At 42.9% G+C, this 20,033-nt stretch overlaps 1 protein-coding gene across 2 annotated transcripts in view; it reads left to right on the plus strand.

Annotated features, from left to right (window-relative positions):
- The first annotated feature begins 1,364 nt into the window (after positions 1 to 1,364).
- LOC147885385 (uncharacterized) overlaps positions 1,365 to 20,033 on the plus strand; it is a 183,182-nt gene continuing 164,513 nt past the window's right edge. For both annotated transcript variants that reach the window (XM_087396618.1, XM_087396619.1), the window contains exon 1: positions 1,365 to 1,847. In XM_087396618.1, coding sequence (XP_087252744.1) covers positions 1,493 to 1,847 — 355 coding nt within the window. In that variant the 5' untranslated portion in view covers positions 1,365 to 1,492. The remainder of the gene's footprint in view (positions 1,848 to 20,033) is intronic.

A 20,033-nucleotide genomic window follows, 5' to 3' on the forward strand; every position in this document is an offset into this window, starting at 1 on the left:
GCTCTTTTTTTTTAATTCGGGCCTCATACATACGTCTCCTTTCTTCTTGCTGCTTGGGGGTGCGGTCTTCTGTCACGTAGAAAGATGTTCCCTTTAAGTAAATCTTGCTGCTGTCCAAAATGATTTCTCTCTTGTGCGGGTCAAGCATGGTGCAAACAATTGCTCGCTAACTCGAATTTTCATCTCTCTTTCTCCCTACTCTGTGTGCCCCAAAGACCACAACCTCTTGCATGGCAAAGTGCTCCACAAAAAAGTCCCCTACATCCTTTGCAAGTGAGAGGGGTGTTTCCTTTTCTTTTTCTACTAGACCTCGTATGACAATGTTCTGTGATCTTTTTTCTCTCTCTCTATACTCATCAACATCTATCTTATCTTCTGATTTTTCCCCCTTGTCTAGATGTGCATCTGGCGAGGCATGTCCATTTACTATATTTGCCCATGTCACTGAGGTGTTTGTCTGTGGCTTGCATTCTATTTGAGGCTGTGGTGCCGTATTTTCTTTCATCTTTTCCAAAGTCTGTTCCAGCTCACATAATTTTTCCTCTTGACTGATATTTTTTTCCTCCAAACTGTTTATGGAGCTCTCTTGTATGGCCACCTTTTGCTCCAAATCTTTATTTCTGTACTGTAAGTGTTGGCACTTCAAAGAGAGTGCATGTATCTCTTGCTGTTGGCGATCCAATGTGCTTTGCAGAGCTGTTAGAAACGCCCAAATTCCAGATTCATTAGGAAAATTGTCTATTGTAGCTCCTTGCACTGACATGAGCGGGGCTGCTAAAATGTTTCCTTGAACAGGAATAAAAGGGACTGCTTGTCCATCTAAAATGGTGGGGGGTGGCTCATCTCCGACTGTCATTTGCAGAGTACCTGTTTTAGTTGGTGTTAGAGAAAAAGAGTTTTTCATACTTGTACTTCCTGCAGAGCTCTTCGTCATTGGAGTGGAGGCTGCTGCCAAACCACTCCTGTTGACTCTTTTGTTGAGAGAGAGAGAGAGAGGGGGGGGGGGGGAGAGGGACGGGGGAGAAGGTGGGATAGCAAGTGCAACTTGGCCTAATGATAAAAATCCAAATGCTGATTTCGAAAACAAGTCTTTTTCTCATCTCCAATTAGACGGGGGGGAGAGAGAGAGAGGGGGGGGGGAAGAGGGACGGGGGAGAAGGTGGGATAGCAAGTGCAACTTGGCCTAATGATAAAAATCCAAATGCTAATTTCGAAAACAAGTCTTTTTCTCATCTCCAATTAGACCTTGCCATGCCTGCTAGCCTTGAAGGTAAAAGAGATCTCCATAAAAGGTAGTTTGAGATTCTAAGTAGATTAAATTTTTAAAAAATTCACAAAAAGAAGGTGCTAATGAACCTTAAGCTCAGTCTCTTTCTCCCAGCATGTAAAACAAAGACGCACTCTTGTGAAACCTGCACGTGAGAATGGCTCGCTGCCTTCTTACATTCTTACCTTCCACATTTATTATCAGCAAGTAGAAGGCTGCCCGATTATGCTTGTTTGCCCTAACGTCGCTGCTGAGAAGTTTGGCACCATGAGCTTTTGCTTCCTTCCTATCCAGCAAGTCTTTCAAAGTCTATTAATTACATCCTCTTCTTCCTGCACCGCAAATTTCAGCTCGGGTGATCTGCCCGCTTCTTTTTACAGAGCTTTCGAAACCTCTTTCGGCGGTTCATCAGGGTATGATAAGTGGCGATCGGTCGAGTTGAGGCAACTTGAGCGTAGACGGCTTGCCTTGGCTTCATGGGATGTCGATGCAGCAGACGAAGATAATGAAGCTGAGATCACCAATAATGTAGAAAGGCGTCTTGTATCGGGGGAGCGGGTATTGCAAATTACAAAGGCAGGTAAGTTTGGAAAGCAAACACATACGTAAGTGCTTGTCCTGTCCGTGTTATTTAGCCACTTCGCAGAAGACCGTTTTGGCTCGGTTTGTATTCTTTTTTTGATTAATTCAATGAAAACTCGGTGCATTTTATTTTTTCAGTCGTCCTGGCTGCCAAAATTGTAACACCAAGTTCAGACGTAAGCTATCACATACGATCTAAACCATAAGATTAGAGAGCGTATCTTCACGTTGGGATACGTTAGTCATTTAATTCAAGCCTTGGTAAAATAGGTACGAATCCAACTCATTTGAAGCTTGTCATTGAAGTTAACAACTGAGAGCAGAAGGTCTATTAACAAAACTAGCAAGGAAACCTATAAAAAACATATGAAAAGGGTACATTGGAGATTACCTACGAAGGCTCTAAAAAGGAGGTGGTACTGTTTTACAACATACCTTTAGAATTTACACGTCATTGTCATGACACACTTCATAGGAGTGGCCTACGAAGGGTTGCAAAAGGAGGTGGCACTTCTTGCTAGTGTATTGATGATCAATTTGAAAGGGCACATACATAGATACATAGGCATGTATCCATATACATACATACGTCTGTCTCTTTGTACATATGTGTATACACACATACATATACATACATGATAGTACATGTATATGTATACGAATACACACACTTTTTTTTTGGTAAAATCCAGTGCATTGTATTTATATTCTCATAAATTTACAAGATGGGAAGTCTCCAAAATGGAGAGTATCCCAAAGATCAGAAGCATAGAAAGAAAAGCTCTATGCAAGAAGCATGTATATCACCCTCATGGCAGGCATCATATAAGGATTGCCGCAATGAGGCTCTGAAAGATTCATATGACTTGTGAATCTGGCGGCCCAAGTATGCCAAATTATGCTCATTCCAGAGTGTTCAAAGAGCCCAATATCTCACCCATGAGAGAAATAGGGAATATTGAGACAAAGACCTCATAAATCTGCCAAATAACCAAAAATGTTTCCCAAATCTGTGACTCGGGAAACGGAGCCGAAGATCTGAAATTCTCCCAAGGAGATTCCGAGAAGACTGGCAGTGCCAAAGCAAATGAGGGACAGTCTCGGAAGGAGCCTGACACCGTAGACATGTGGATGGTGCAATGTGACGTTTGGCAAGTGTGATTCCCACTGACAATGTGCCGGTCATGCATCTCCAAGGAAAAAGTCTTTGTTTCAAAGGCATTTTACACCTCCATAATATCTGGAGATTCTTCCGCCACCATGAGAGGGGCTGCCTGATATGCCACAGAGTATTAGCATATTGCTGAATCCATGGAGCAGGCTGAAGAAGCTTGTAGGCTTTGATGGAGGTCAAAGCAGGCAGAGGAACAGGATGAGAGCATGTAGCAGAAGGGTGCAATTGCCAATCCATAAGCCTGTCTGTGTCAGCCACAGGAGGAATAGGTAGAAAAGGATGTAAGAGATCAGCAATTTTCTTCCATATCGACCTATGATGCATTCCCAATGCATAGGAGGCAGTGGCCTGAGGAAAAGATAAGACATAGCCCTGATCATCTACAACATCATTGATGTATCTAATTCCCAATTTCATGAGATTATATGCCCGAACAGGTTCCTGTAAAGCAAGTGGAATGTCAAAGATGACACTCTAATGAATACTTTCTTTCCTCATTGAGTTTGTCCCCGAGCGATTATCAGGAGCCCATTTGACCTTGGAAAGTACTTGTTTCCAGTCAAGTATCAGAGCAGTAGAGAAAGGGCAGCCATGAATCTTCCCTACGATGCTATCATACAAGTCCATGGCTGTTGTTGACGGAAAAAAGTATGGAGCATAGTCGCCTTCCTTGCAAGTACATGATATCTGATATTGAGAACATTAAGTCCCCCATGCATCCTAGGAGAGCACACCATTTCCATCTTCATAAGTCTCAATGCTTTCATAGCAGTTTTTGTCCTCCATAACATACGAATACACACACACACACACACACACACACACAAAACACACACTTTTTACTTTTTTTTTTTGGTGAAGTCCATTATGCTTATATTACAAGCAGTAGTCCCCAAATAGGGGACCATTGGTACAACCAGGAATGTGTCGGAAAATTTCAATATAAGACAAGTAAACAGAGTAATCATACACACACCATTTTGTGTGTGTGTTGAAATCCATGTATCTTTATATTAAGAAGAGGTTGTCTCCAAATTGGAGATCAGATCAAAAAATTTCATTATAGGACAAGTAGACAGCGTAATCTATCTAACGAATAGACAAGCAATCATAAAATGATTGTCTGAGTGACATCTAGAAATAGTAGAACATGGAAGAAGTAGGCTCTCGAAAGACTCTGTGGTTCCTTTCTTTCCACAGAGTTTAGAGTGCTCGTGCCCAATATCGAACCCATATGAGGAATAGATCAAACTCAGCTCACCGTGGGTGAATGCCAAAGATCCAGAAAAGCTTGCCAAAGGAAATAGTTGGAAAGCGAGCTTGAAGGCGCTGTTGAAGAAATAGCAAGAAATCATGGGTGACAGGACAATTCCGAAAAAGATGGAGCAAGGATTCGTGGGAGCCAAACATATGTGGCATAGAGCAGGAGCAATATGTCTACGGGCCAAAGCAATATGTCTACGTGCCAAGAGTTGGCCAAAAGTGCCATAGAAAAACTTGTTGGCGAAGTGGAAGTTTGCAGGACCAGAGTTGTTGCAATCTTTTACGCCACCATTTGGCATTATGATTTAAAGATTCACATGATGCGATATCCAAGGAGGAGCCATCAAACGTTGTATAAACGAGCCAATGAGATATCAGCTAGGCGTAAAGGGCGGGTAGAAGAACCCTGGCGATGCAAGGACCAATCAATAAGGTGATACATAAGCTCCAACCTGGGTATTGTGAAAAAGGAATGAAGCATTTGAGAAAGATAGTGCCAAAGGGGTGGATAGTGCATCCTCTCAAGTCATACTGGTTGACTGCCAAAGGAAAAGACAATAAAGTATCGTCATCATGAAGTATATCACAACCAAGTGTAATTCCTTTGGATGAAATGAAATATGAGGGCTTGGGTTCGTGTAGAGAAAGGGGACGATCAAACGCCTTTGACCAGTGCAAGCTCAGACGAGCATGCCATTTGAGATGAAAAGAATCTTCTTTCAGGCCAAGAACATTTTAGAATCAAAATGACATCCTTAATTGTAATGAAATCCCATGGAGCATGGTTGTAAGACATTAAAACACGACACGTTAGACACGCTTTAGACACGAGTGTCTAAAGTGTCTTAAAGATAAGACACGTAAGACACGCCATTGTGATTATAATAATAAATATTTAATTAATATATGTATAAGTATACAAATGTACAACTTGCTAGCATAGCTCGCTGCTAGATTCTAGAAGTACAATAAGCTACACTTAAACAATGCAAGAAGGCACTTGTACAATGTAGTTAAGAGTCAAGACTCGTCACTCAAGACTTAAAACTTATAGTTAAGACTTGTCACTCAAGACTTAAAACTTATAGTTAAGACTTGTGACTCAAGAGATCGCAAGTATTGAGTACTTAAAGGTTTAAATGGACAATTGAATCTTGTCACATGTGATATGAATGAAATCTGCATCTCGATACATATAATTGAAAGGAAACTTTCGACTCTCAAGACTCAAATCTCTGAAGATTCATCCTAATCCGAATCTACGAGGTCACTGCCACTGCTAGATCCAAAGTCACCATCGATGATAGCATGGCTAAGTCAAACTCAATGTTGTTGTTACCCCGCACCCACCCAAAAAAAAAAAAAAAAAGAGTGTCTAAAGGTGTCTTAAGTGTCTTACGATAAGACACGAGTGTCTTAACAACCATGCCATGGAGTGGGATGCTAGTGCCCAAAGGCAGGAGTGGTCAACCGCAAAAGTAAATGAGACACATGGCAGCCCAAGGCTGGTCACCCTGCAAAAATTGCAGCATCATTTTTGCCCTTGTGTGCCAAAATATGGATATGAATATTCGATATGTTCAAGCCACCGTGTATCTTTGGGGAACACATAATAATTTGATACTTTTATGACCATAATTTGATACTCATATGGCCATGCTTCAAGCACGAGAAAGTCTCCATAAGAGTGGACATGAAAGAAGAAATATCAAACATCATAAAAGGCAAGAGAAATTGAATATAAGCCACCAAGATTGATTGCACAATTCGGAGTCGAACATGAAGAGGCCAAGTGGCTAACTTCCAATACTCTAGTTTCTTCCTAAGCTTTACAAGTACCCAATCTGTTTTCTGAAGGCTAGTGATGGTCCATCCCAAAGGATAGCCAAGATGACGAACAAGCTGATTGGGCAAAACAATTTCCCCCAGCCACAAAGAGCTATGCCAATCCTTAGCATGCAAAGGTAGAAGCTTGGACTTTTGAAAGTTTACTTGCTAACCAGCAGCTAATCCTTACAAGGATAAAGCCTTTATGAGTTGCGAGACATCAGTTTCTGTGTTCATGGGAGTAAAGAATGAATCATCGGCATAAGCTTGGGCAATCATGGGCTTTCTTCTATGTATCTGTAGACCATGCAAGACATTTGTAGCCACAAGATGATCAATATAGCAAAGCATCGGATGAGTAGCTATTGCATAGAGCAAAGCTTTAAGAGCGCATCCCAGTCTCACTGAACGATATAAAGTCCAATGATCAGAAACATCTCTCGATAAAATGCACATGGCTTTACTGTCACTGTGGAGCCAATAGATAACATGTTGCATTTTATTCCCAAATCCCAAGGATTGCATAGTCAGCGAGATGAAATCTCACTGCACAGTATCAAAAGCTTTGGCAATGGCCACTTGCAGCAAGAGTACATCCTGCTGGGTATACTTTGCATATTCTATCCCAACATAGGCATTTCCAATATTATCAGTGACGTGCCTGTGAGGAATAGAGCCATATTGGGAAGGATGTTGACCATCATGCAAGAAACTTTTTATTCTATCAACCACCATCTTAGCAATCATCTTATAAATCACTAGCACGAGTGTAATGGGCCTCCAATAAGCAAATGATTCACAAAGATGTTTCTTGGGAATGAGCTTAACCAGCCCTTTCTTCCAAGAATCTGGCATTTGCTGGTTTTGCCAGGCACTATTAATCATTTGCAATAAAGCATGCTTAAGGGCATCGCATGCTTGACAAGAAAAGCAACACCTGAAAAAGAATGCTCTCCTGCATAAAAGATATCATAACCAGCATAATGACTAGTCATGCCTGCATACATATGCTGATTGTGCTTTTAGAGCCACTATATCAGGCTGTAACTCATTAACATATGCCCATACAAGCTTCCATTTCCGAGTGTCACACAAACCTTGTACATTAATGTCAAGCCCTTGATTTGTTCAAACATATTTACAGATGTTTTGTACAGCTATATATACACATATAAATGTATGTGTGTATGGACGTATGTATGTATACGTACGTATATGTACATATGTACACACACACACATACCTATGTATGTATGATATATGTATATACATATATAGATATGTATATGTCTATACATCTATCTACATTCTATATATGTATATACATATATCTATATATATCCACACACGCACATCTATATCTATATGCATACATATATATGTATATGCACATGTACATATATACATACTGTTAGAGACTCACTGTGCCCACCTGTGAGCCCCCGTTTTGAGGGGACAAGGGGCAGTGAGAGGTAGGAGGGCTGGGAAAGAGAGACCCAGGCTGACATCATAGGCAACCAGCACACGGGCTGGTTGCTGCCTGCAGCAGCATAGGGATAAGTTCCCACAAGAGGCCTCGTTTCGGGCCAGCAAACCACTTGAGTTGGTTCACGCCGACATTTGTGGTCCAATGTCTACAGCATCGTAGAGCTGGTTCAGTCTGACAGAGAGAGTTCCATCAGTTCTCCTCAGCACTTGGCTGAGTTTTGTATTGCTCCCTTGGAGCCAGTTTCTGCCCACCATCCGGTGGATGAATATACTCTTTCTCTCTCTCCGTTTAAGTTATCTCTGAGTGAGTGTTTATTGCATCTATCTGAGTTGAGTGTCAAGAAGAGTGGGAGAGATCTTGGGTGGAGGTTTGAGTGATTCATTCCCTCCTATTTTTCAACACATACTGTGTCTTTGTCTTGGTGAAGGGGCACTCTAGCTCCCAATCTACTGGCAATACTTTTGCTGAGTTGTTGATGTAATAGTGTTGACTAGTTACTTGTAAGTTTTTACTGCCCTTTAATTTATTGAAGGCTTGGTTTCATAGGGTTAGGTCAGAGACGACGTGGCAAGTATGGCAGGGTGAACTTGCTCTAATACCATGTTCGAAACATGGTGTGAGGGGGAGAGAGACGTAGGCTAGGGAGTGAACAAGTGATACTCAAATGAAGACGTAATTAGACTTTCATTCATTCATCAAGTATGACATGACAAGTGAAGTACAAGCCTTATATGGGCTGCACACACACACTAGCACCAAATGCATATGGGATAAGTCCCATAGTGACACGTGGCATTCACACATGACTCCCACACATGAGCTAGTACTAGATCTCCTCGTACTACACATCTCACACACACTCTTTGGCTATGATATCTCCAACAACATGCAAGGGTTAATGATCATGTATCATAGAAAGACCTTCTCCAAACCTTTAGCGAGTCGCCTTCGCTTACACACACACAGAGGAGATAAGGGTTTAGAGATAGAGAGCCCACAATTGATTGGGTCCCTGTACCCACTAGGGGCCCCTCCCTCAATATATGGGATAATTTGCTTTAAAGTTGGAGAACTGGAATACAACCAATAACCAGGACCTCAATGTTGTTCACACTGTAGATGTAGAACACTCTATGAGGCTAGTGCTGTCCACAGGCATGCAATGTTACTGCGTGAGTGATAGAGATGAACTGAGAGGAATGTGGACGGAGAGAGCTGAGAGATGGCTGAGAAACTGAGAGAAAACTGAGAGAAAGCTAAGAGATGAAGTGCTGAACTATTAACTGGAAAAGAATAGTGAAACCGAATGACTTTGGTGCTGTCTAAAGCCTTGCTGAAATGCTGTGTGGATACGATCGCTCCAATCGCAATTGGAAGGCGCTGTTGTACGGCTGATTGTGGCTGTTCTCGAACTGGATTGGCACGGCATAGGGTGTGGTGTCGAAGCTGAAGCAAAGGTTGGCAAACTGGATAAGGGAAAAGGGGCCCTTAAATAGGCCAGCAACCATGTGACTTAGCCAGCCAGATTGGCCAACCTAGTTGGCTGGCAAGTAGGGCCAGCTTTAGCCAGTCCTATTGGCCAACTTAGAGGTGGCCACGTCTACCTATGATCCAGCCTCTTTCTAAGCCATTTTGGCTTGCCTTTGGGGGCCCTTTTGGGACTCCTATCCTAGGCTGACTAACCTAAGGCAAGGAGACTGACCTACGTAGCTCATGCCTAACTGTCCATAGACTTGACAAAAATAGCATATCTTAGGAACTACTGCTGTACATATTGCACTTGATGTCAAATCCAGCGTGTCACAATGCACCCAAGAGCAAGGGTGCATGTGACATTCCCTCCTTAGCTTGGCGGTAGATGCAGCGCCTACAAATAGTCCACCAACATCTATGGGAACTCTTGGAAGAACCCTTCATGTAACCATACCACCTCATGGATTCCTCGATCTTGAAACTTTGTGTAGAACTCCCAGATACGTTGTTCTAACCCATGCTTCCACTTGTGGGGAAGAATTTTTGCGGGCTCGAAATTTTCTGCATCGTCAATCATTTCAAGTTGTGGCTCGTCTGAGACAAGGTTGAGTGCTGGTCCGATGTATGGCTTTAACACGAAACGTGAAAGACATTATGCGAAGTCCAACTTTTAGGTAACCGCAACTTCATGGAGACATCGTTCATCTTCTTAATGATAGGGAAGGGTCAAAAACTATTAAAGGAAATCCCGGGGCATCACTTGTCCCCTGCTTCAACTTCTGTTTGATAATGCCTAAGTAAACCCATGAATGTGACATCTCTTCTCATGTGCCTTAGCTAGCTAGTCCTTGACTCACTCCATAATCTCCGCCATAGTCTCTGTCGTCTTATTGGCTTCAAGAGATGGAGAAATCACATTGGTGAGAAGTGATGCGAACCGCTTGCCGAAGGCCACTTCCTAAGGCGTGTGACCAACACTCCATGAATGAGTATCATTGAGAATGACCTACACTAAAGGAAGATAATGCTCCCAGTTTGACTGAGTATCATGACAATACGCCGGTCGCCTTGAGCACATCGAACGCAAGCTGATTGTAGATCTCTGTTTGTCCATGTGTGTGTTGATGAAAGGCGTTGGACAACTGTAGTTTGGTGCCAAAATTGTCAAACAAGGCCCTCCATAAATGAGAGGTAAACTTCGAGTCCCTATCTCATGTTATGGTATGAGGCAACCCACCAATGGGATACCAAATTGAATGAACATGCATGCTACATCCTCTACACTAGCCATCTGTTTACAAGGCACAACCATGCAAAATTTACTCAAATGATTAATAATGGGTAAGCACTATGTATTGCGCGTACCGGCTGATGCTGGAAGTGGCCTCGCAAAATCCATGCTGTCCTGCAAAGGACCTCCGGGAATAGGCAATGGCTTGAGCAAACCAGCCGCCTTAGTGTGGGAAACCTTTACTTTTGCTAAGCATAGCTATAAAGATCCTTCCACATCCTTGGCCAATAAAAGAATCGCTCTAACTTCTCCAAGGTACTATTGATGCCGTAATGGCCACCTACAAGAAAGTCGTGGGCATCATGGAGAAGTGCATGTCTTTTGTCTTTAAGCACACGAATCCTATTTTTGTATAAAAACCACCCATCCTCTACTGCATAGTGGAATGGATCTAAACTTATGGTGAAATGAAATTGGGTGCTGAACTCTATTGAGTCCATGTGTGCCTTCATACTGTCGAGGTCCTTGCCTTGTATCTCTAGCATCGTGGACGCTTGAAGTGTCTGGACAGAGGTCTTCCAACTAAGAGCGTGGACAATGGGGTGGTTGTTGCCAGAAACATAGTCTACCATACCCCCGAACTGCTGAAATATCTGACTCCATCATTCTTGCCAATCAATCCACTATGAAGTTGGCATTGCCTGAAGCCATGTAAGTGCTTGGTGATATGCCTTAACGGTGAAAGTCCATTCATATGAATTACCCTGAGTAACTCTCTGTTGTACACTGAATAATTCTTCTCGACGAGCGGTTCAACTTCTGACTATAGTAAGCCACGAGTCTCTCAATCTGTTGTAGTACTACCCCAATGGCTACGTTACTGGCATCTGTGATGACAAAGAAAGGATCATCCCACGATGCTAGCTTTAAGATTGGTGCTATGGTAGCCAACAGCAGTAAGTCATGGAAGGCTTGTAAGGCTGGTCCGGTAATTGAAATCTTCTACCAGCATGTCTTCACCCCTTTCAATAAGTTTGTGAGAGGTGCTGCGTCTGTCGAAAATCCGTCCGTGTAAGCACTATAGGCCTGGCAAAGGCCCACGAAAAAGCGGATCTCCTAAGCCGTTAGGGAAAGCCCAATTGTGATGGCCTCAACATTTGTTGGGTCAAGCGAATGTCGTCTGCACTTATAATATATTCCGAATACTAGGTCTCCATCTGCCCAAACTCTTCAGTGAATGCAAAACTGAATTGGTAGCTGAAGTCAAAGCAGCTGGAACAACCACCACAAAAGCGACAGTCGAAGCTGGTGCCTTGGCAACCTTTTAGGCCAAACACTTGGGACAATCCTTCTTCTCATGTCCTACGGTCTGATGACAAAAGAAACAACGGTTTTCAGATTGGTTCCGTTTCTATTAGTCGAGTTGTAGGTAGCATCCCGTAATGGGCTCCTTTGCTTTCTCATCTAGGGTCTTCTTAGGCTTGTTCTCTTTCTCCCCCCCAAACAATTGCTGGTCTTTCTTCTGATTCTGCGTGTTCTTCTGCTGCATGCCTTTGTCCGTGGGTGTAGAGGGCTGCTGCAGGGTCTTGGCGATTGCTTGCGCTTTACCCCATTCAACATTATCTCCTAATTTTGAGCAAGGTTCAACGCCCGCTCGTAGGTAAGCGGGTCAAAGTTTCATACTGAAAAGCATACATTGGGTCTAGACCTCTGATGAACTACTTTAATTTATTGTCTTCAGACACTCCCAATGCTACGCTAGCATGATGACCTTGCTATTGTAGGACAACACACGCAAGCCATTCTGGGATAGACGAGAACTCATCCTCCAGATTAAGCATGTACTGCGGAGGCAAAAAACATGACTTAAGATTTGATACAAGATGAGGGGCTGCGAGATGGACTTTGTCCTACTCGTCCTAAAATCGTGCTAAAGGAAATAAGCGACGAATTGTTGAATTAATTGCAAGATGGCTGAGTGGTTACACTTACTGTCATACTTCGTGAAGTTTAGGGTGGACCATGAAGAGTTACCTTCGATGGTGCAGAGGCTAGTGCCGATGTGGAGCCTCACTCACTCAAGCTAGAGTACATAGTGGCCAACACCTGTTGGTGTTGAAGCAGTATGGCCTCTTGATCAAGTCTATGCTGTCTCTCGGTCTAGGCGAGCTCTGTGTGTCGAAGTGCCTCCTTGTTTTTGTGCTCCTCTCACATCAACAAGAACAGTTGTTTGAAATCCAAGGCTCCTCTTGATTCTTGAGACTCCCCTACCTCCTTTTTCTCAAGTAGTTTCTTTGTCAAGTCCAGTTGTCTTCTACTTTCTCCTAGTTGCCATGAGTTTTCTTCAACTTGGGCTAAGGTCAATTCTACTCCATAGGCTTCTTCATCATTTCTTGAGTGCTTTGTGGAAGCATGCTTTTCTGGCTTCTTTGTCTTCTTGGAAGTCTGTCTCATTGAACTCTTCTCTTCTATCCTGATCCATGGCGCTCAGATGTGTGATCTTTCCAGATCTCAACACGACCAAGCACTCGCGGCAGTCAAGCTGGATCACAAACCGAAGCTCTGATACCAATGTACCATGCAATGGTTAATGATCGTGTAATCTTAGCAAGTTCTTCTTCCAAACTGTCTTCACTTATGCACCATAGAGAGATGAAAGAGAGATAAGATAGAGAGTCGACAACCAATTGGGTCCTTGTACCCTTTGAGGGCCCCCTCCCTAATAGAGGGGAGAAATTTGCTTTAACCTTGGAGAATCGGAATATAATGGAAAACAATCTTCTAGAGAGCAGGGAATGCACCTCTAAAGAGAACGTTGTGAACACTAGACAAATCCAAAGACCTGAGAGGCAGCTTCAACCAATAACTAAGACCTCAATGCTGTCCACACTGTAGATGTAGAACACTCTGTGAGGCTAGTGATGATGCTACTGTTGTCCACAGGGATGCATGGTTACTACGTGAGAGAGAGATCAACTGAGAGGAATCTGGACAAAGAGATCTGAGCGAGATGGCTAAGAAACTAAGAGAAAACTAAGTGAAAGCTGAGAGATAAAGTGCTGAATTGTAAACTGGAAAAGACTGCTAAAACAGAATACCCAAACCTTGATGTTGATGCTCTCCAAAACCCTGCTGAACTGCTGCGTGGATATGATCCCTCCAATCACGATTGGCAGGCACTGCTGTACGGCTGTTGTACAGCTGTTCCTGGACTGGATTGGCGCAGCACAAGGGGCTGGAGCTGAGGCAAAGGCTGGCAGACTGCATTGAGGGAAAAGGAGGGCAAAGGGCCCCTTAAATAGGCAAGCAACCAGCCAACCTGGCCAGCCAGATTTGCCGACCAGGCAGGTTGGTTGTCTGGCTGGTAGGCCAGCTTGAGCCAGCCCTACTGGCCAACTTAGAGGTGACCAGGTATGCCTATAAGAAATGCCTAGTCCAGCCTCTTTCTAAACCATTTTGGCTTGCCTTTGGGGCTCCTATCCTCGGCTGAAACCTAAACTAAAGAAAGATCAACCTAACCTACTGAGTTCTCCAATGGGTACAAGTAACATGGACTGACCTATGTAGCTCGTGCCTGATTGTCTCTGAACTAGGCTCACAGTGGGGCATGGCATACGACAAAAATGGCCTATCTTAGAAACTACTGCTGTACATAATGCACTTGTTGTCAAGTCCAGTGTGTCACAATGCACACAAGTATAGGGATGCATGTGATATCAGGAGTCTAGGGACACAAATCAGTTGAGTCAGGGAGCAGTCCCTCATCCATCTAGGGAAGTCCTTGGTGCATACCTTCAGCAAGAAGGAGAGCACAAGTCTGCAAGAGAAAGGAGCCTGAGAGCTCACTCTAGAGCTAGCTACTGGAGCCTGACAAGAGGCTGATACAATTTTCGAGCTACTTTTTTGTGCAGATTTCTATATCTATTTATGAGATCTATTGGGCTGTACATCTAAGTCCTCTCTCTCCCAGATCTATCTTCTTGTGTATTGAGATGTAAGATACAAAGGGTGTTGGAGCGTGGCATATCTTCCACACTACATGTCTTGCATTCTTAGTTGGTGCTTGCAAGGACATTGGTTTATCTACATGCTGTTTTAGCCTTGATTCCAAGGAACATGCTAAGAGATGCATGGAATAAGTTGAACTTTGTGTTTCAAGCTAAAGCAAAGAATCAAGTAATTCATCTTAAGATTGCTTCAAAAGGGACTTCAAAGAATCCTTGGCACAAAATTTGTGAACAAGATAAAAAGTATCATGACTCAATTGAAAGGCATAGATGCAAACAAGTAGCAGAAAAGGATGCACATGCCATTCTCCTAAAAGTATGCTTAGGAATACATTGCATTGACAACAACCTTAAAGAATCTTCTAGATCCAACGCTTGAGGGATGTGTGTCGTCTTTCTTGAAAAAGAGAGGGAGTTGAAGGAAACTACTTCACAGCAGCAACAACTATAAAGAACCAAAACTCTTCAACGAAGCAACTAAGAAGTACAGAAGAATGTGTCACTATCAGGGTGATCACAGATTGAAGACCAGGCCAAAGCGTAACCATTGCTAGAAGCTGGGACACAAGGAAAAAGATTGCAGACTGAAGAAAAAAGCCAACTACGCAAAGTCTTCATCAAGCAAATAGGAGAATAGCAACGACAAAATGTACTAAGAGCGACAAAGGCAACCTTACCACCCTAGCCCACGCTTGTAAAATGTCACCACATGAGTAGACCTATTTTTACTTCACCTAAGAGTAGCTATTTAAGGATCTAGGAAGGTATTCACATGTTGTAACACCACACTTTACCATCTTAAGTAGCAATGTATGCACTAACACGAGGAAATGGATTTTTTTCTTTTGTAACTCACATCTTGCCACGTTGCAGTAGCCAATACATTATGGCACCAAGGGAAGGTATTAAGAGTTGTGGTACCATGAGCAGAACAATAAAGGCAAGGTATGATAAAAGATATGAAACAAGAGCGTGCTGCCACATGGCAAGGATGCATTACCCAACATGTGAGCAAGCAATGCACGTATGTATCCACTCCTATAAAAGGGAGGTCATTTTAATGCAAAAATATAGTGCAAGCTCTGGATCTCAAGTCTCTTAATGAGTACAAGTCTCAATCTTGTAACCTAATTGAACCCGAGTCTATGCCTACTGAGGAGCCATATGATCAGGAGAGTTTACAAGTAGCTTGGTAGGTTGAGCAAACCCCCAAGTGCTTGAACTGAATAGAGAGTAGACATATTCATCGTGGAGTATAGATGGAGAAAAATCCATGTAGAGCGTCTGATAAGATGAATAGGCTGAAATAGAAGAGTTGGAAAAAGAGATTGAAGGTCTATAGTTTCTATAGACTAAGTAGTTCTCCATCGCAAAATCATCGATAACCAAAGTCTATCTAGTTCAATAACACATTTGGGTGAGAGAATCGTTTTAATACTGACCGGTTTGTTGAGAATATGTTTTAGCTTATTGAGCAGGTTACTATAAAGAGATTTCAGCGGCTTGGTATTCAGAAGAGAATTCTGAGTATGAAGAGATATTGAAGAAGCACGGCAGTGGTACTTCTGCATTTTGAATATTCAGCATCAAGAGGAATTAGAACTTGAAGATGGGATTTAAGTTTTGATTTAGAAGAGATCGTGTACTGCCAAGAAAAGAATATTTGCAGATTATGAAGAGGAGATGCAAATGCAGAAGTAAAAGAGAAGCGTATGCAAGAAAGAGACAAGAGAGGATCCAGAAGAGGACTTCTGCCCATTCAAGCAGGAGGGAGTATCATGACGAGAAATCACTAATCCATGATTAGTAGACATTGAAAACATTATTATATATTATACGCCAATGGTGTAACATGTATTTGTATTTATGATGGACACCGACCGATTTGTTATGGCGGTGGATCATCCGAGTAGATAGGAGTAGTCGAGCTGGAGCCACTGCTTTAGACGCCATTGAATTTGGACATGTGATACTTATTCTATTAATAAAAATGTGCACACCCGTGTCTAGGTCCTAGGCGCAATAGGAAGGGAAGGGTGCATTAAGGTGCATTGAATGGTAGATGCATGGGTCATAGGCTAAGGGTAGGTGTAAATGGGAAGATGGAACTTGAGTGATCTCAAGGGAGATTAATGAAAGGGTAGTGATCTCAAGGGAGATTAATGAAAGGGTATCACCCTTTCATTGTGAATCTCACGTAGCATTTTTCATTCACATTGCATTCATCCGCCATCTCTCTCCCACCTTGCATGTAGGTCGAAATAGAACCAAGTACTCTCACGAGGGATGTCATAGTAGCTAGTCCCTGCTATGCATGATGGAGTTTATGGTTTTCAACCTTGTGAGTGACTATCATGAGATTGAAACTGCACTATGTTGTGTTTTTAGAGGATGAGTTTGGGAATGTTCCTGGATTCATCTAGGTATATGCTTTTGCCGTATTAGCAGACATGCAAATTTCACCTTGTGAAGTTTTCGTCCAAGTTGCGGCCTGCTGGTATTGTGATAATTCTTTCTATCTCAAATGGTGCGTTGCCCTATCAGCTAGATTTAGACTTAGATGCTCGTTGGGGAGAGACTAAAATGAAAACGTTTAGACTTCACAATCAGTTGTAGCTTGAATGAAGAGATTTTGGACTACCTTTTGATTAGCCTTCTCCTTTAGTGCGAGCCTTCGTCATGGTTGAGTCTGCCCTTCACCTCCGGAGTGCCGACAGAAACTCAGTACGTATGTATAAATGGCTTTGTATAAATGGATGCTCAAGTATGTGTGGGTGTGTGGATTTGTATGTGTGAGAGCATATTTTTATACTATGGTCTACACCCATTGTTAAGCGCTGATGACGTCAGTGGGGATGTCATAGTAGCTAGTCCCTGCTATGCATGATGGATTTTATGGTTTTCAACCTTGTGAGTGACTATCATGAGATTGAACATGCACTATGTTGTGTTTTTAGAGGATGAGTTTGGGAATGTTCCTGGATTCATCTAGGTATATACTCTCACGAGGGCGCTCTTCCCCATTGGAGGGCCAATTGGCATTCAAATTCTGCATGCATTGCACACATTTGCATTCTTGAGAAGGTTGTTTCTTCACATAGCTGACCCCAAGATTGGATGCCCTTGCTGAACATGAAGCAGGCTCTAATAAAATCAATATTGCTAAGTAAAGCATTTTTGTGTATTACGGACGCCCAAATAGAGTCCAGTTTCATAAAAGAACCTTTGCCGGAGAAGCGCAGTTGCGTTTTAATTGATTCTAGTGCTCTCCACAAGGATTTCCATAAATTACTGCCCTTGGTTGCGCAGGGTTCTGGATAGAATTCCGCAGACAGTATTGGGTAATTCTTCCATCTCTTTGTCCTAATAGGCCGAATGAGCTTGAAGTTTTGGGCAAGGAGTGTAGCCCAAACCAGTTCTGGGTTAAGAAGAACTTTGAAGATCCATGTTGCAGCCAATTTCGCTGCCGCCTGTTTTATGTCAACCACTCCCAGCCCTCCTTCATTCTTGGGTCGAGTGCAGAAGTCCCATCTCACCTTGGCAATTCTGTCATATCCCCCCCACAGAAAGGATCTGCGTTTGGCCATAAGTTTATCCAGTTCTGCTTGACTTGGATGCCAGTAGGACAAGTAAAAGATAGTTATGGGATAAAGGCAATGATTTAGTACCATCCTTCTTTCCGCCAGGTTTGATTGAAATCCTCTCCACTTTTCCAGCTTTGTGCTGAACTTGTCAAGTACCTAGTCCCATCGATCCTTCATAGACACCTCAAAGCCCATGGGTATGCCAAGCAGTTTGAAAACAGTGCCTTTTTGGATCAGTTGACAGCCCAGATGATCCAGCTCAGCTTGAGCTTTTCCATTGAGTGTGTAATAACATGTTTTGTTATGATTGATGAGTGAGCCAGAAGCTAGACAATATGTTTCCTGGCATTTCATAACTTCACTCTGTCGTCCACGAATTGCTGCATCACCATCTGCTTGTAATTAGGCAGCTCAATTTCTTTTACTGAACCCTCAGACGTTTTTTCTATGAGCAACCAGCCCAACGCGTCCACAGCTATAGCATATAGGAGAGGGGCGATGGGGCAGCCTTGCCTAATGGATCTTTTCAACTGGAAAGGTGAAGACATCTCACCATTGATGCACACCTTGGCGGAGGCGTTGGAAAGCAGCAATTTGATCGCGGCGATGAAATTCGGTCCTAGACCCATGCCTTTCAGATTGCATAAGAAACTCCTAATCAAGCCTATCATAGGCTTTATCAAAGTCTATTTTGATGAAGCAAATGTCTTGCCTAGACTCCCTAGCGTGCTCACAACCTTCCCAGATATTCACAGTAGCCTCTAGGAGGTGTCTTCCTTTTATGAATCCCTTTTGTTCCTGTAAAATCAATCTGTCCATCTTGTGCTGGATTCTTAGTGCTAGTGCCTTGGCAAAGATTTTGAAATTGCACTTAAGCATGGTAGAGGTCTCTAGTTTTTTATTAAATCTTTTCCGTCCTTTGGAATAAGTTTAACTATTCCACTGTTTAGGTGATCAGGGAGAGAAGAGGTGGAGATACTTTCCTGCCATACCTCTAGAAGTCTGGGACCTATCCACTCCCAAAAGACCTTGTAGAATTCAACGGGTAAGCTGTCTACTCCAGGGGTTTTACCATCTTTCATGGCCAACATTGCTTCCTTAAGTTCATTTAGGGTAAGAGGAGTTCCCAAGCTCTGATGATCAAGCCCTATGACAACCCTTTGTCTTGCAGCCCGGCATCTAAGTCTTGCACGAGCTACTCTATCATCTGTCTGCATCGTTCTTGACAAAAGGTTCTTAAAGTGTTCACAAATGTACTCTCTATTTTCAGTGTCCGATTGTGCTGACTTCAAGGAGTGGAATTTCTTCTAACGTTCTCTTCTTGCGTATAATCTTGAAAGTTTCTTTGGTGGGCCTATCAAGCTTACCAGCCCACCATCTTCTGGTGTATAGTTTGGCTGATGAATATCTTATGCTTTCTAGTTTGGCTAGTTCGCTCTTAGCGAGGCGAAGCTCGACCTGCGCTTGAGTATCACCGTTACGTGCCTGGGCTTCAACCTCTTCTGGACAGTGACTATTCTCGGTCGACGGACTTTATCTTTGAGCTTTCTGGCCTGCTTGAGAACTTATTGTGTTTTAAGGACATTCCTAATCCAAAAGTCAGCCGTTGACTCGTCAATGAGTCTAGGAGTAATCCAAATCTCCTTCACTTTATCTTGTACAGTCCCTAGCTGGAAAAGGCTGGGATCAGCCTTAAACCAGGATGGGGCTCTTGTACCTGACCCATAGTCACACTGAAGGAAAAGTGGTTTGCGATCAGAGAATGCAAAAGGGGAATAGACTGTACTTTTTAGATTAGAAGTATTTTGGAGGAGAGTTTGAGAACGATAGGCTCTGTCTAAACGTGCTTCTCTCCTTGAGTCCCCAATCTGCCTGTTGGACCAAGTGAAATCTCATGCATCGATCGTGTCAACCAACTGAAGAGAATCTTTGAGGTCGCTCCAAGAGCGCAGTTCGGATCCTCTTAAGGTGTTACCTTTGCCCAGCCATCTGTCAACACTTTTTTCAACCATGTTAAAGTCTCCTATCAACACAACATCGTCCTCGAGATTGGATAAGGATTGCCAAGTAGTGCACCTCTCACGACAGCTAGTAGGTGCATAAATTGAAACTAACGAGAACGTAATGCCCTTGAGT

The sequence above is a fragment of the Dipteris shenzhenensis genome, chromosome 25, assembly GCF_047967505.1.
Source record: "Dipteris shenzhenensis isolate YYH24624 ecotype China chromosome 25, Dip_SZ_1.0, whole genome shotgun sequence".
Taxonomy (NCBI): Eukaryota; Viridiplantae; Streptophyta; class Polypodiopsida; order Gleicheniales; family Dipteridaceae; genus Dipteris; species Dipteris shenzhenensis.